Source organism: Fulmarus glacialis, unplaced genomic scaffold, assembly GCF_000690835.1.
Source record: "Fulmarus glacialis isolate BGI_N327 unplaced genomic scaffold, ASM69083v1 scaffold4678, whole genome shotgun sequence".
Lineage (NCBI taxonomy): Eukaryota > Metazoa > Chordata > Aves > Procellariiformes > Procellariidae > Fulmarus > Fulmarus glacialis.
Window position 1 is genome coordinate 11027 of NW_009226207.1, and position 15712 is coordinate 26738.

The 15712-nt window shown below is 44.5% G+C and overlaps 1 protein-coding gene across 1 annotated transcript in view; it reads right to left on the minus strand.

The window, feature by feature from the left end:
• Window positions 1-8968: 8968 nt before the first annotated feature.
• Window positions 8969-15712, minus strand: part of LOC104080355 (dihydropyrimidinase-related protein 2) — a 38655-nt gene continuing 31911 nt past the window's right edge. The window contains exons 8-13 of the mRNA XM_009582724.1: window positions 15394-15550; window positions 15090-15231; window positions 14699-14869; window positions 11698-11877; window positions 10114-10279; window positions 8969-9447 (exon numbers count right to left, since the gene is read on the minus strand). Coding sequence (XP_009581019.1) covers window positions 9356-9447; window positions 10114-10279; window positions 11698-11877; window positions 14699-14869; window positions 15090-15231; window positions 15394-15550 — 908 coding nt within the window. The 3' untranslated portion in view covers window positions 8969-9355. The remainder of the gene's footprint in view (window positions 9448-10113; window positions 10280-11697; window positions 11878-14698; window positions 14870-15089; window positions 15232-15393; window positions 15551-15712) is intronic.

A 15712-nucleotide genomic window follows, 5' to 3' on the forward strand; every position in this document is an offset into this window, starting at 1 on the left:
TAAAGAATGTCACCTGCACGAACACAACCTCAGTGATACCATGAATGAGGCAAAGCTATCGTACCATTGCTGTGGCTGTTTGGGGCAGTGGATATCTTGAATGACCTTGCCTGTTAGGAGCTGTTAATCCTAGCATTTGCCTGGGCTGAGGCAGGAGACACATCTGGAGATGAGCAGAAGAAACCTTCCAGCTCCAGTTATGTCTCCACGTGGGCACAATATGTGGATCTAATTATAGGAGTGAGGTTCGCAGGAGGCTGGAAAACTAATGCTGATTCCTCCAAGCCTCCATGCTAGCAGAGTGAGGAAGGGCTCATTTCCATGCCTGCCCTGATATCCTATGAGAGGGAGACTTTTTTCACTGTGTTTCTTAAAATATAAAATCTCAGGAGACTTCAAACTGACTGCTAAGCCCAGGTCACACTGAAGCCCCCTGAGCCTCTGTAGGGTCTTTCCGGCACTCAGCAGTGCGGCTGCTGCAAGTTTGTTAGAGGAAAGGACAAAATACAACTGGCTTAAAGCAAAAATGTGGGATGGTAGTTCATTACAGAATTGGCCCAGAGCCTGGGAAAGCTCGGTCCTATAACCAGACAAGCTTTAGAGAGGGTAGGAGAGCAAAGAGGAGCAAACCGCAGGGTCTTCTGTAGAGCTTTGGTCAATCTTCAGCTAATTTGGGTCTCAGCCTTGAAATGTCCAGCTGAGTCCTCTGGAGCTTCATGTTTCTCTCTGATCAAGAGGTAATAGGAAATGGCCCGGAAAGGAAGTCCACATTGAACCTCATGATGCGCTTGCTCTTTAAAGTATCACACAAAGCAAGCCATTCCTGGGAATTGTCTGGCACGTGGAGCCAGAAGCCTGAGTGTAGCTGATGAGTTGTGACATTTGAATGTCATATAGTCCCAGGCCAACCCCCAATTGCTGTTTGACTTGGCAACGGACTTCCCCTCCCTACTCCAGAAACGCAACGCTCCACCAAGGTGACATCCACCTCCAAAACCTCTCTGTCACTCCTGTGCTACATCTGTCTTTGTCCTATGGGAGGAAAAAGCTACAAAGACATGCATAAAGAAAACAGGACATTTTCCTGCTTAGTTGATGTGGTTAAGGGAGAAAGATGCAGCAGTTTTCATCATGCTTTGACTGACTTGTAACAAAAATCTTTCAAGAATCTGTAGAAAAAGCCTATGGGGTGACTCTGACGGGGCTCTCAGGAAATCACTAGTAAAACTATAGCTTTTCTGCAGAATTTCTAAAACTATAGCTTTTCTGCAGAATTTCATCTATGAATTAAAAAATGCAATGAAAACCAGATGATTCCCTACTACACTTACAGCCAATTTTGATTTGAAAAAAAAAAAAAAAAAAAGAGGTTATTTCAGTTACGTACGAACCAGCATCTATCTAATCTAGGACAAAGCAAAATATGGCAGGTTTTGGTGTTGAAAAGCATAATAGATATACAAATGCCAGGGCCTGTGTACTTTGTAGTTAAGTAGGTCCATACCCGTCGTGGAAGAAGCAATCTGAGGGAGAAAGGGCCTCACGAAAGGAAGCGCAATGCAGGTTAAACACGTGGATCTGGTGCCCTCCTGTGGGAACGAGGGAAGGCGCAAACAGCCGGTGGTTTTAGTGAGCAAAGTCTCGGGAGTAGGGATTGCGTTTTGGACTTAGAATAAGACTAAGAATGACAGAAACTAGAGCTCAGTTAGCAGTTTAACTAACCATTTTCCAGAAAACTACTATGTGATTTTCTGGGCTAACAACCGAGATAATTTTATATATTGAGTAGCTGTAATAATCACACCCCGTTCCCCTGTCACCTAACCGTTAGTAAACAACAGTTTATATTGGAACGCTGTACTCTGCTTGCTCCTATTTCAGGGACTGGCGGAGGACGAGATGTGGCTGTTGCACAAATGAAATTCAAATTTAAGTGTGTGAGCTTAAGTAAAGTTTCTGAACCCTTGTCTGAAATCTGAATGAAACAAAGCAGAAAAAAGCGTAGTAATCATTATGTTTTGGAATCGCAATTCAGAAAGCAGAACAAGCTACCATCTGACAAAGCTGCCTAGGTAGCACCGATCTGTCATCTACTTTATTTATTCTTGCATTTGCGCTACTCTATATCTTAGGAATGTTTTGCATGACAGACATTAAATATAAATGCCCTCCATTGCTGTATGGGGTCTGGCTTGCCCACAGACGCACGCATTTCTTGTCATCCTCTACATTCCAATCCTAACAATTCAACACTACTGGTTAGATGTGATCACTCTTCTCCTCACAGTTTACATGGGAAAAATGAGCAATTTAAAACTTTTTTTTGAGCAACAAGCATTACTACTTCGGGGAAGCAAACATTGGCCTTATTTGCAACTTTAGAAAAGGACTGCTGCAAAAAGAGGTTCTTCATTTTCTATATGCACTTACACGTACCAGCAACAGGAATCCACATCCATAGCCAAAACCTGAGGAACGCAGGCTCGTCGGGTCAGACCTTCCCACAGTTTTTGATGCTGTTACGAATCCTCTATAGTCACGCAGCCTTTCATCAACTCGGGCTAGCCGGCCTGCGACTCAGATGAATAGCAAAGGGTCAGCGAGGGGAAGGCTTCGCAGCCTTCCTCAGCGCACATGAGCTGTATAAGCTTATAAATATTCAGTGTGGTGCTGGTTGCAGATCTGTTGCTCTCATCACACGAGGGTTCAGGCTGCGTCTCTGCAGCAGGACGTGGCGGGACGTGGGGTGGAAGAGGGCCAGAGCCACGCATTCGGCTCGGCGGCGGAGCCCCCCGGTTTCAAACGGTGCTACCAGCCTGGAGAGCAGTCCCATAGGTCGTCGAGGGATCTTTCCTCTGCTGTGGGAAGGCATAACAAGAACTACTGGCGAGAAATTAAAGGCAGGCCAATTCAAATCAGAAGCAGGGAAAAAAAATTAACCATGAAGATGATTAATCCATGGAATAAATAACCAAGGGATTTTCTGCCATTTGAGGCTTCGCAAATCAGCACTGAAAGACTCACTGTAAAGCATCTGCCAAGTTTTATTGGTTAATAGCTGAAGAAAATGCTTGTGGAAAGAACAACAGACTCAAGTACATAGTGGTAAATCCACAGCGAGAGTGCCAAGGCTGTAAGTCAGTCACAACTTACTGGAGTTAGCAGAGGGCAACTTCTCTGGCCTGTGTTACATGGGAGAAAAAACAGATAATCTCCTCTGGTTGTAGAGCAGTCAGCTGGCAAAGTTTGCAGTTTTACACGAAGAAAGAGGAACGGGAGGAGCAGTAGCAAAGAGGGAAATGATTCTCCTGCAGATATTAGCCAGCAGCTAGTTCTTGGAGAGAGATGGTGGCACAGCTTAGTACTGAACAGAATTAGTTTTTATTATTTTCAAGGCAGAAAATGATTTCATTTTCTCTGAGTGGTTTGGGTTTTTTTTAAGGGAAAACTTTTCCTGCTGCTGGTAAAAACAACACAGAGCAAAAAATCTGCACATTTTCCCAGTTAGAGAGGAAAAATCGTTAGGGAGTTTTTTGTAATTCTATTTTTTACTATTCTCTCAATGAGAAATGAGTGGAACAACTAATATGATAAACCAAACAATTGTTCATTCTTTCTCTCTTCCCCCACCTCCCCCCCCAGGGAAAACTTTTCCTGCTGCTGGTAAAAACAACACAGAGCAAAAAATCTGCACATTTTCCCAGTTAGAGAGGAAAAATCGTTAGGGAGTTTTTTGTAATTCTATTTTTTACTATTCTCTCAATGAGAAATGAGTGGAACAACTAATATGATAAACCAAACAATTGTTCATTCTTTCTCTCTTCCCCCACCTCCCCCCCCCACTGCCATTTCCTCCAATCTACCTTACCTTTGCTCTCGGATATCATGCCTTTGTGGAGAAAAGCCAAAATCTGTTTAAAAAAAGAATGTTTGGGAGTTTTTTTCCTGTAACTAAATTGATAGATAAAGTTCATGGCTTGCTCTGTATTTTATTATAGGAGGGTGTCTTGTTAGACTTAAACTATAACAGAATACATTTGGATGATTCATATCTTTTTAACATTGAAATACTATCCAATATATTAATATAATAGAGAGGATATATGTGTATGTCATCTCTCTGTCACAGTAATCATAAGCCCCGTGCATGTTCTACATTTATTACATCCTACATCATTCTTAAGATGATCCATGTGCCTCAAGGGAGTTTGTCATTTCCATTCTTGCATGTCCTGCTGCCACCTAATGGCAGGGAGCTCAACCTTCACCTTCTGTGCTAAAAAAGGGGAGAAAACCGGTTCTGAAGCTTCCATCCGTGTAGAGCAAGCAGCTAAAAGTACTAAATGCTTTAATTTTTAGAGTCATAAAAATCTTGGGAAAATTAAGTTAATTGAACTTAATATTAATTGATAGGATTTTTGTCCAGCACAAGCTATCTAGAGTCATATAGTACTTCAGTTAGGGGCGTGATACCATGTTTCCAGCCCACGTGAAGGTGCCAGTCACGGTAACCCACGCTAAGGGTTACCCAACAGTGGGTTTTTTTGAAGTGCAAAGCAACCAGGTCCATATTGCCAAGGAGCCTTGAGGGCCTATGCACTCAGACACCCTCAAATTACCGTGGTGGAAGGTATTAAGCTGCAGAAACACTGTTTTTAGCCTGCAGGAAATGCAAAATACTGCAAATTAATTTTGTCTGCTGCAAAACCGGTTGCGGTGGAGAGAGCTACATATATATGCTTCTATATATGTATATAGAATATAGATATAGCTGTAGATATAAATGAGTCCTAGGTCACAAAAGCCTTGGCTTTGAAAATCCGGTGCGAGGTCTTGGCACACGCTGAAGCAGGACAGCTGAGATGCAAGGACCCGTGGCAATTACTGCTCCCAACACTAAGGAATAAATCAAGCCACGTTGTCCTCAGCTCTGATAACCCACCTCTCCTCACGAGCTGGCGGCTAGTGTTCCAGGTCACCAAGTCAAATTCATTGTCGACTTACTTTCTTCTCCTTTTAGCCACTAATTCTGTATCAATGTTAAGATCAGATCTATATCGGGTCTTACACACGTAGCCGCAGACCAGTCAATGGGAGGCCTGCAGAGAACCAAATCAGCGCGTACATAACGAGCCATGAGCTGGGCCTCGTTGCTGCCAGCATAAGGAATTACCTGGATGAACAGGTTGACAAAATATGGCTACTCTTGTGCTCTTCTGCAGCTGCAAACCAGCACTGCCCCGCTGACCTGAATATCCTTCCGAGATTCCTCACTGGCTTGGTTCCTCAGTACACGTTAGGTTTAGATCTGGCTGTTGATGACATCTTCCTGACCTCAAAAACTTCTACATGCTTCAGTTGATATTTTTTGGCCTGTTCCAACACGGACCAGGTTCACTGAGTCCCTGGAATTGATTTCCTAGGGAAGAGGTTTCTTTCTTTCCAATTTAGGCGTTGGAGGAAGAAATAATGATAGAATAAAGACAAATAGAGGCTTTGCAGATGTGTGTTAACTAAACACCAGTGCTTTAGGCTGAATGTATCTTTCACTGGGATATTATTGTTGCGACAAGCTAATAAATCTTACACACAGCTACCCACCAACCCTGTTCTATGGGATTTGATTGCATATATGCTAACATCTAATTAAAGCTGCCAGTAGCCAAATAACTGCATGTCATTGGTGACAGAGCCAGGATCCCCACATTAACCAGAGGTCTTTTTATTAGTGGGTGACCATTGCCCCTTCTCATCAGATAAAAAGAAAACCCTCTTAAAACTTCCCACCGGATAGGGGTGCCAGGTTTAAAGCTGTGTAGAGAAAGCTAACTGCATTTCACAGAGCACTTGAACATTTGGTTTTGTTCAGATGAGGAACAAGAGCTAAACATCGTTGCAAAGTCAGCTGCAAGCTCCAGCTGAGCCTGGATTTGGGGGAAGACCACCGAGAGGGTTGATCTGGTGGATGTAGGGATGCAGCAACCAAGGGATGAGCGGCTGACAGCAATGCTGGCTCTTTCTGAGCCCTTCCCACGATCTGCTGCGATCTCACCCAGCATCTCTGCGACACAGTAAAACCCAACCACCACCGAAAGTTTCACTGGCATTTCTCCAGCCAGCTCTAACACTCCCCATTCAGTTATCTGTGTGTGGCTTCTATTTACGGCTGTACTTTCTCTCCCCTCCTCCATCGCTGTCACGAGGGTCTAAGTAGAAACACATCGGAGGGCTGAGGGCTGTACCAATAGCTTAAGCTTCTTTTGCTGATCTCTGCAACGCGGAGCACGGAGTTTTCTGGCAAATGTCTCTGCTTTGCCAAATACTGCCCTAAACAGACAACTGCCCTGAGCAGAGGCTTGCTTTTCTCTAAGGAAATTACACTGTGGACCATTGATTCCTCTTCACCATCACCATCTTCCAAGGAACCGTAGCTACCGTACATCTTACTCCTACACAGGACTACCATTAGCCCACTTTAGCACTGATGTCAGAGCTCAGCTGGGTTTTCTCTGTTGAAGGCACCAGCCAAGGTACGTCGTTACACAGAACACGTATCACCTTGAGACACAGATGCACCTAGTGAAACAACAACATTTTGTCTTTATTAGGAGTTCCCATGGTAATATAACACAGAGTTCTTAAGGAATAAAACACAAGACTTGGGGTTGGGGGTGGGGTTTTTTTGCCATTGAGACAATGGTCAAATATCAGTACTTCTTTTTGTCTACACACATGATCAGCTTTAGCACTTACAGCTCCTCCACTCATGGTTCACAATCACAAATCCGAGGGTTAAATCCAGCTAGTATTAAATCCTACTTTTTTTTTATTTTTAGAGCTTCAAGTCACTGCGGTTAATTAATTAATTAAGTCATCGTCTTTTTTTTTCTTTAAGCATTTACATATGACATTCATTAAACAGACACAAAGCGGACGAGCTCTCACAGGAAAAAACATGCTTACATAGCCTGCAAAAATCTTTTTTTGTGATTTTTTTTTCCTTTTGAAGAACAAATTAAAACTAAAAAGTCATCATGAGTCAGTGAAGGAAAAAAAAAGGAAGACTTAAGTGAATACTGAAGAGCCGCAAGTGTTTCGTAGAATTGAAACGGATCTGCAATTCTTTTTTTTTTCTCCCCAACTCGTTCAAATTGATTTTAACATATAGGTGAAAAAAAATGAAAATAGCTGCAATATATATTAAGTTCACGGATTACTTAACAAACAAAGTGCAAACTCTTTTATGCAAAACTAAAAGACCCAAGAGTTAAACCTAAATGCAAAATGCATGGATGAATATGGCAATGTTTTTCTCAACTTTTGTGTTCAAAGGGGCCTCAAGGAATTAGGTGCTGAAGCTGGGAGGGTTTGGGTACCTACGTAGCTTCCAGATCCTTTGCAAATCCCAGCATTAATGCTTCATAACAACAAATTTGGTACTTGTTTCTTAAAAGCCTTCATATGTATAGTTTTTTCCCTAAAAGAACCTGTAAACACCATTTAAGAAAATACTCACAAATATGGAAAAACAAGGTCAATGTACGTGGCAAAGTACAAATAGAAGAGAAAGCAGAAGATGCAGCCAAGTGCCAGGGCATACAGACAGTGGAGGTAATGCTGTGTTAGCTGCGGGTAGAAAAGCTCTCTGTCCTAAGAGACAAGCCAAGTCCTTGGGACCGCTGAGCCCTGCAGCTGAGTTTAAGTGGGAATCTAATGGTGCAGATTTATTCTCCATGTCCTGAAAATAATAAGCCTCCAATACTAGGGCTAGAAGACTTTCCAGAAGATACTTAAATGCCCAGATCCCGCTGACTACCACAGAAGCTGGGGCTCCTAAATTCATTCAAGGACCACTTGGGGCCTCTGGTTTCTCAAATCTGAGGCAGCAGGCATCTGAGGAGGGGTGGGGAACTGAGGAAGGCTTTCTCATGAGTATCTGCACAAAGGCAGATTCCTGAAGGAATGAGTGACTCTGAAATTTGCACCGTCTACGAGGGATTCTCAGCTGCTGTTGACCCATTGAGCTGCTCTGAGGCTCCCAGTTACAACAGCTGGGCATCCTGACTCGAATCGGAATTGCCACAGATGCTCAGCCACACACTCGACTGACCGGCCTTCCGATGAGAGCTAAAGATAAGCTCTCATAAAGTTTTAAATAACCACTCATCGATAGCCAGGAAGGGGGAACGTGGCTGCTACAGAAATCTTTCAAGCAACGTGTTGCTCTTTGCCCATGGCCCCCTGCTTATCGATTTCCACCTCCAGGAAGAGAAGACAAACTAACTGCTAAAAACTTCTCAAGAGACTCTGTCCCAGCTCCTCAGCTGGTATCCAGCCCCTTTCTTTGCACCAGCTCAAGACCTAGTACACTGAAGTGAAGATCATAGCTTATGAACCTGCTCCGTGACCTCCTATTGCAGCTAAGTGGCAAGCGTCGGCTGGAATGATGCAACCTAGGAATACCTGAAGTACCAGGGTGGCAGTGGCAGTGACACTGACGGGAGTCTGTAACTTGAATGAGGTTCGGGAAGGACCAGGAAGAACAGGGAGATCCCCAGTTCTCAGATAAGGCTCGTAAACACAATGATACAAACATATTAAAAACACACACACAAACATTTAAAAAAAAAAAGTTTCCTCAAGGACCTAATTTGCAGCAAAATCCAGAAGGAAAAAAAAAAATGAAAAAACAAACCAACTGAACCAAATTGCCCAACGATTCTAGCTCACCCGATGGCTGGGTGCGATGCGCTTTGTCAATTCCTAGTGCTGGGTCCTGTTCTCTCTCTGGGCAGCAGACAGCTATTCAGTGGTGGGGAATGGTTACAGACAGGCTGGGATTCCTGTCCCTCCGTGCTTGCCTAGCTATCCTGCTGGAACACAGAACCCTACAGAATATCCAGTTTAAAACCCTTGAACTACTCTTCTGCTTGACGTTTTAAAAAAAAAAAAAAAAAAAAAAAAGCTATTTTTTACATTTATTATTTATTTATTCCTTTTTTGTGTGTCTTAAAGGCAGCTCCCGGAAAATTCACTTTATCCTTCCTTTATTAAAAGAAAGATGCTGAATGGGACAGAGGCCACATATCTCAAACATCCTCTTTACATTTACTTTTGCATGTCAGAGGTGTCAAAACAGGGTTTATTTCTTTAAATGTGTAGGGGCTGAGGGGGGAAGTGAGAGGGGTTGGTGAAGATGAGGAGGGAATCTGAGGGGACTGAAAGAGGCGCCTTACTTCAGCCCCCCCCTCACTGGTTGCCCGCAGTAACTGTCACAGGCTCTAAAAGAATCAAAAAGGGTCTCCAGGTGCCCCCGTCCCCTGGTCCGCTAGGCGGGCACAGAAGGGGTCGGTCCTTAGCCCAAGCTGGTGATGTTGGCGCGTCCGCCGGGCGGTGCCACGATGCGCTGAGTCGTGCGGCGTGGGATGTTGTCATCGATCTGTGCCCCTGCGGGAGAGAGAAGCAATGGTCAGGTCCCCCGCGCCAGCGAGAGTTTGAGACGAGCGAGCTGCAGGACAAGGGAGTCGGGAGAGCACGGCTGCACTGAAACCCATCAAGCCCTCTTAGGCCAGGCTCCAACCGTGTGCACCAAAATGCATCACCTTTGGAGGAGAAGCCCTTACTGGTCTCCAGTGCCTTAATTCTGCTGAAACCTGTTCTGCATTAGTATCGCCGAACACCTGAGCCACCCAGCCCCGCACAGATAAGAGGTGGCTAAATGGTTTTCCTTCAGCGAGCCTTTTTATTCCTTTTTATAGTTTTCCCTTATTGCACTGCAACAGCACGCTGAGAAATCAAATCTGCCACATACCAGATCCACAGCTGGTCTCAACTGGCAAAGCTCCGCTGAAGTTGGTGCCATCTGCCCTCTTCGGGCACCCGGCTGAGGACCGAGCCCAGAACGCAATGGGGTACTCAAAAATGAAAATAAGCAGGGCTTTATGATAGCTCCTACACTGCTCTTCCTCCTTTCTGAAGCGATAACCTCCGAGCTAAAAACGCATCACAGTCTCTCTCATTGCCTTCCAATTTCAGCAGAATTAATTCAGAGTATAGGAGTATAAACAAGCCGTGATTTCAAAGCGATTTAGCCCCATAAAAGTAGGTACGTACCAGACAAGCTGAATCCAGACTGGTGCAGGTTCCTCACGGGTGGGGCCTGCTGTTTGGCAGGAGACGTCTTGGCTGAAGACGCTGGTGTGACGGTCTTCGGTGTCACTGACACTTCGCAGACGGGTCCGTCGTAGAGGCCCCGAGGCACACCCCGCAGCTCGGCCAGCTGCAAAAGACAGAAGCCGGCAGCCTTCAGGGTCAAAACAGCCTTCAAAACAGAACTAAACAGCTGGCCAGATGTTGCTAAGCCAAGATTTGTCTTTGGTAAGAGGATCTGAAAGCGTACATCATCTCCTCCGTGCTGATCCTGAGGTGGTAGCTGGTCTCTGAAGCAGCACAGATAAAATGAAACGCGCTCTGGACTGCCGTGGCCCCAGCTAGCTGCGAGCTGGTGGGAGCAGCCTACAGCAGACAGGCAGGCTTGCACCGCAAGTTCTGTCCTTTAATGATCTTCACCTACCTGCGGTTGTATTAAAGGCTCCTGACAACTCTCAAATGAAACTTATTACTCATCCCCGAAAAGCAAAACAATGCTGAGACAGAGGCAGGTCTGCATAAAGAGGAGCCAGGCTAGCTTCACACCGCCAGCTTGGGAGCTTTAGATTGGGTTAAATGCAATTATTCCAGTTGAGACGCTGCCCGATTGGATTTATTGGTCAGACACGTATTTCTGTGGGAGACCAGAACACAACAGAAACCACGGATCTGTTCTCTGCGGTGCTAAATTATTTGAGGTTGTAATTTTGATAACTTGCAATTTCTTCACAAGAACAATTAAGGAAAGATCATTTGCAAGGAATGTGAAGATTACCTATGGTCAGCAGAACTAACACAGCTCTGGTTTTGTCCAGGAGAGGGCAACACTTCAAACATCAAAATGCTTTTCTCCTCAGAAATCTGATTTCATCTAGAAATAAACTTAAGTTCTCAGCAACTAAGTTGCAGCTGAGTTCAGTGTCATCTTCTCTCTCAGTTTTTACCAACTAAAGGCATATCAAAAGGCAGTTTCTGTTTTGAATGGGTGTATTTACAAGAACACTTTTCCAACAATTTTAGCTGCTTAAAAATAGAAAATTCTCACTTTTAAATAGTCAGTAGGCTGCGCCTGTGACTCACCAGTCACCAGACAAGAGCATCTGATCATATCTGACAGAAGAGAAAGCAGCATAATGTATCTATAACAATAAATTAGAATTCTAAATGGTTACTGAAAGGTTTGATACATAAACGCTATCAATAACTTCTCTTGGTACTTCTGTGACAGGAGAAGCCTGCCGGGTTATTTGCAGATGGACAGTTCCTGGACACATGCTCTGTTTAGGTGTCCCAAGACAGAGAAGAATTAAAGAGCGGAAAAATAAAATTTGCAGAAAATCCAAGCTCAAGCCAAAGCATATTCCTGTAATGACTCAAGTGAATAGCAAAAATGAAAGAGGAATGAGATAAATATGGCTCCTATCCAGGCAACATTTTCTGTTGCAGAAGTGTGTGTCTGCGAGCCAGGGAATAGCATCTGTTTTCCACCCACTTTAACCCAGGAGTTTCAGTGAGAGAACAAATGTGCATCCAACCATTTATACTCACCCTGCTCCTTGCTTTGATGCGCTTGTAAACGAAGTCAGGGAACGGTTTCCTGGGGATATACCGTCCAGATCCCTCGGTGACATGGAGATTCCCATCCTCCAGCACGATCTTCCCCTGGCTGATAACCACCAGGGGAGACCCACGGCACTCCATGCCTTCAAAGATATTGTACTCCAGAGACTAGAACAAACAAACAGACAACATGAGGCAAACATATTCATCCCAGCAAAGCCTGCTGTGCTTTAATTAGCAATCACCAGTCATGCCAATTGCCAAAATTTTAAGCACAGATGGAAGCAAACTCAAGCATTTACCTGAGTTGGATATGCTGTGGTTTAATAGAAAGGCTGGTCTTTATTATCAGCCTAAATTTATTACGGATTTACTCAGGCAAAATTTGCATTGCAACAAGATTCTTAAAGAGGAAATACAGTTTCGAGTGAGAATATCTCAAAGCCTGCCTGTTTAAATGCATTTAGGCACCTATCTCTTCTGAACTGTGGGGGACTTAGGAGCCAAATAAAGCTTTATCTGAGTTTCATACTAAAAATAATGATTTTGAAAAGCTGTATTTCACACCTGTGTTTTGGTTGATGGGTCAGGGACCAGGCCAATCTTGTTTTACTCTAATGGGATGGCTCATCCTCAATTAACAGGATTGGAAACATTACACCACAGAAAAAAGACAAGTTTTAAAGGAATGAATGTCCCACCCATGAAGCATCCTGGAATGAGATGCTCCACAACCATGTTATTTGGGGACTGTTACTCTAGTGACCATCTCTGAGACAAATCCAGGTCTTTTTTACTGAGTTAATAATGGACTTTGCTCTTGAAGTGTGTTATAAGTACGGGTAGGCTTGACTGCAGATTTACAATTAGCTAGAACAGCGGTTAAACCGACACTGAACTGGGTCCAGTCTGAAAAAAAGCTGTGGTGGCAAAGGAGGAGGCTTGGTTAGAAGCTTATGAATTAGGCTGGTCCAAGAACAACACTATCTGCCTCTCTAGCTCCTAATGTTTTCTTGCCAGACAGTGGCAAGAGCAGTGTGAATTCTTGGAAAATAGCCGTATGTTGCTCTAGCATTTAAAAAAGTAACAATCATCTGATGCCACATAACCACTACGTCTCCCTGTGTTGCAGCAAACGCTCTGCCTGACTTTCAAAGGGGCTTTTGTTTTATACTTGACCAAACTAGGATGCCTTGACTCTCAAGGCATCACTCCTATCAATTTCTCCTCTAACACAAGGCACACGCGCAGTGCGAGACAAAAAAATACCCCAACAGGTGTAATGCCAGGTATAACAGGCGATGCAATGACAGGGGAAGAGGTTAGAACTGGACGTGTAAGAAAAAAAGCTGCGATTTCTTAGACAGCCCTTCACGCTCTAAACAAACCACTTGAAAACGAGAGCCCTTCATCCTCCATAGTCTTGGCACAACTTAAAGATGCAGCTTTTGGCAACAGCTGATCATTGAGCGCTGAGGCCTCTTACACGGTGCAAGAGTTTCAGGGAGATCTGCAGTCCTTAGCGTATAAAGTATTTCTGAATGGTTGCTCCACGGTGGATCTGGTTCTCCTTCAGCCTAGCCCAGATCTATGGCAAAATCATGGAGTCAATCCTGATTGTACTGGGGCATATCCACAAAAGATAAAGTCTCTGAGTTTTCTGTAAGGAAATTGAAAGGGTCCAACTCATTTCCTAAAGACAACAGCCATTAAATGGCAATGACTTTCAAATACTCCACCCAGCAAGCTACTTCCAGCTCTCTGAGCCATTCACAAGCACAAACCCAGGTTCAGACCACTAAATTTGGCACGTAATAGCGCTGTGTCCCTGGGCTTCCTCCTCCAAGTCATTCCTCTCCAGACTGGAGGTGTGATGAGTCTGAAAGCACCTCTAAGGGGATTGAAGTGACCAGACTTCTGAGTCTGGATGCCTCTGTTAGAAGTCTAAGCACAGGCAGGATGAATCCAGGCCATCTGTGACCAATTCTGACACAGAGTTAAGTCACAGGGAAGTGAACCAAACCTTTAAAAAAAGTTTCTTTGTGAATGTGCCCAGGGATCCAAGTGTGGAAGAAAATTTTGCTCCTTCAGCTCCGAGTGAATGAAAGCATTCACGGAAAAAAGAACAAGGAGTTTTTTTCCAGGCAAACATTCCATAGGTTCATCGCCAGCAGTGAAACAAGCCATCAACAAATGCAAACAGTGGTTGCTTTCTCTGAGACAGTGCTCGAATGTCACAGGGAGACTCCAACCAGCCCTTTGCACTGAGACCATTCTGCACTTTCCCACAGGGTGGGACAGCTTTTTCACTGTAGGAGCCAGGTATAAGGTATGGGACACAGCTGTGGGCCACAAGCAAACCATGCCTCTAAGAGTGCCACCACAAAGCCGCAGAAGAAACAAGGGGAAGGTCTGGTTAGTCTGGGCGTTGCCTTGTGCCTCCCTGTGCCAACTAACATTGGGATGATCAGTAAAATCATGTCTAAGTATGACTCCACACACATGTGCCAGATCAGTACGTGGTGTAAATCTGCTCAGACTCATTGATCTGGATCAGATCTCCAGCAAAGGCGTCCACGAGCTGACAAGCTTCACTGACCCCAACCAGGAAAGGGGCAGTTCACATTCCCACTGCTAGCGAGTCAGAAGGTCATTAATAACACATTGTGATAAGAGGCCTTTTGATATTTTAGAAGATTTAAAGAGCTTTCTGTGTGCTCAGATCCAAGCATCCAACACTCAGAAAGAGCAGACAATCTCTTTGCTCCCAGGGGAATCTCATTCATGTGATTTCAGATTTGGACTCAATAGTCTTCCCTTCTGCTCACACAACTGAGCTGTACTGGGTGTAAGACCAGAGAGGCTTGGGGCATCGAGAAAACAAAGCCCTGAGTTGTTATGAGCTCTAGTTCTTGGCAGCACTGTCTGGCATTGAAGGAAGAGAGGAGGAAATGAGCAGCAGAGCTCACATTGTAGAAAATATCCTTACTATGTTATGAGTCTTGGCGGAGATTGTCTTGACACTGTCAGGATCCCAGATAACCAGATCAGCATCCGAGCCCACTGCAATACGGCCCTTCCGTGGGTACAGGTTAAAGATTTTAGCTGCATTTGTGCTGGTCACAGCGACAAACTGGTTCTCATCCATCTTGCCAGTCACCTGGGGAAAGACAAAAGGAGTCACTGCATTAGCCAGGTGGGGACCACTCCAAAAAGCAAATAGCTGTCAGCACAGCAGATTCCCAATGTTCTCTAAAGGGCAAAAACCTGAAGCGGAAGGACCACAACAAGCATCTGGGGGGAGATAACAACACACTGCTGCAGCTCTTACAGCTCTGAAGGTCTAGTTGCAGCCTAAGCCTATGACACGTGTGACATACCACAGCCTTATCCCAGATGATGGACATCCTCTCTTCAGTCCCATTGGTTCCTTCAGGGATCAGGGTAAAGTTGTCCTTCCCAACAGCTTTCTGAGCAGTGTTGAAGGTGCAGTGGGCACTGCCAGTAACTTGGAGGTCTCCACTGGAAAAGACAATGACAGGTATTTAAGATATTTTATTGTCACAGGTTTACTCCTAAAGGTAAAACAGCCTTTTGCTTGCTGGCTACAACAGTTATTATTTTTATCACCCACTTGTCTCATGATGAAGCACGTGCTGTATGAACACAAAGAGCTCTACTCACCAGGACAGTAGTGAGTTGAGAAAATCAGGAGTGGTTGGGTCAGGACTCAGTGGTGGGGAAGTGACAAAAGCTGCCGCCTTAGCCCAATTCTTGCTCCAGTAATGAGATCCATCGGTACCCAAGCTGGCTGTGATGGGCTCTCCATACACCACAGTGCCTACAGGACACAAATACAGGCAAATCATAGAATCATAGAATCATAGAATCATAGAATCATTAAGGTTGGAAAAGACCTCTAAAGATCATCCAACCGTTAACCCAACACCACCATGCCCACTAAACCATGTCCCTAAGCGCCACATCTACACGTCTTTTAAAT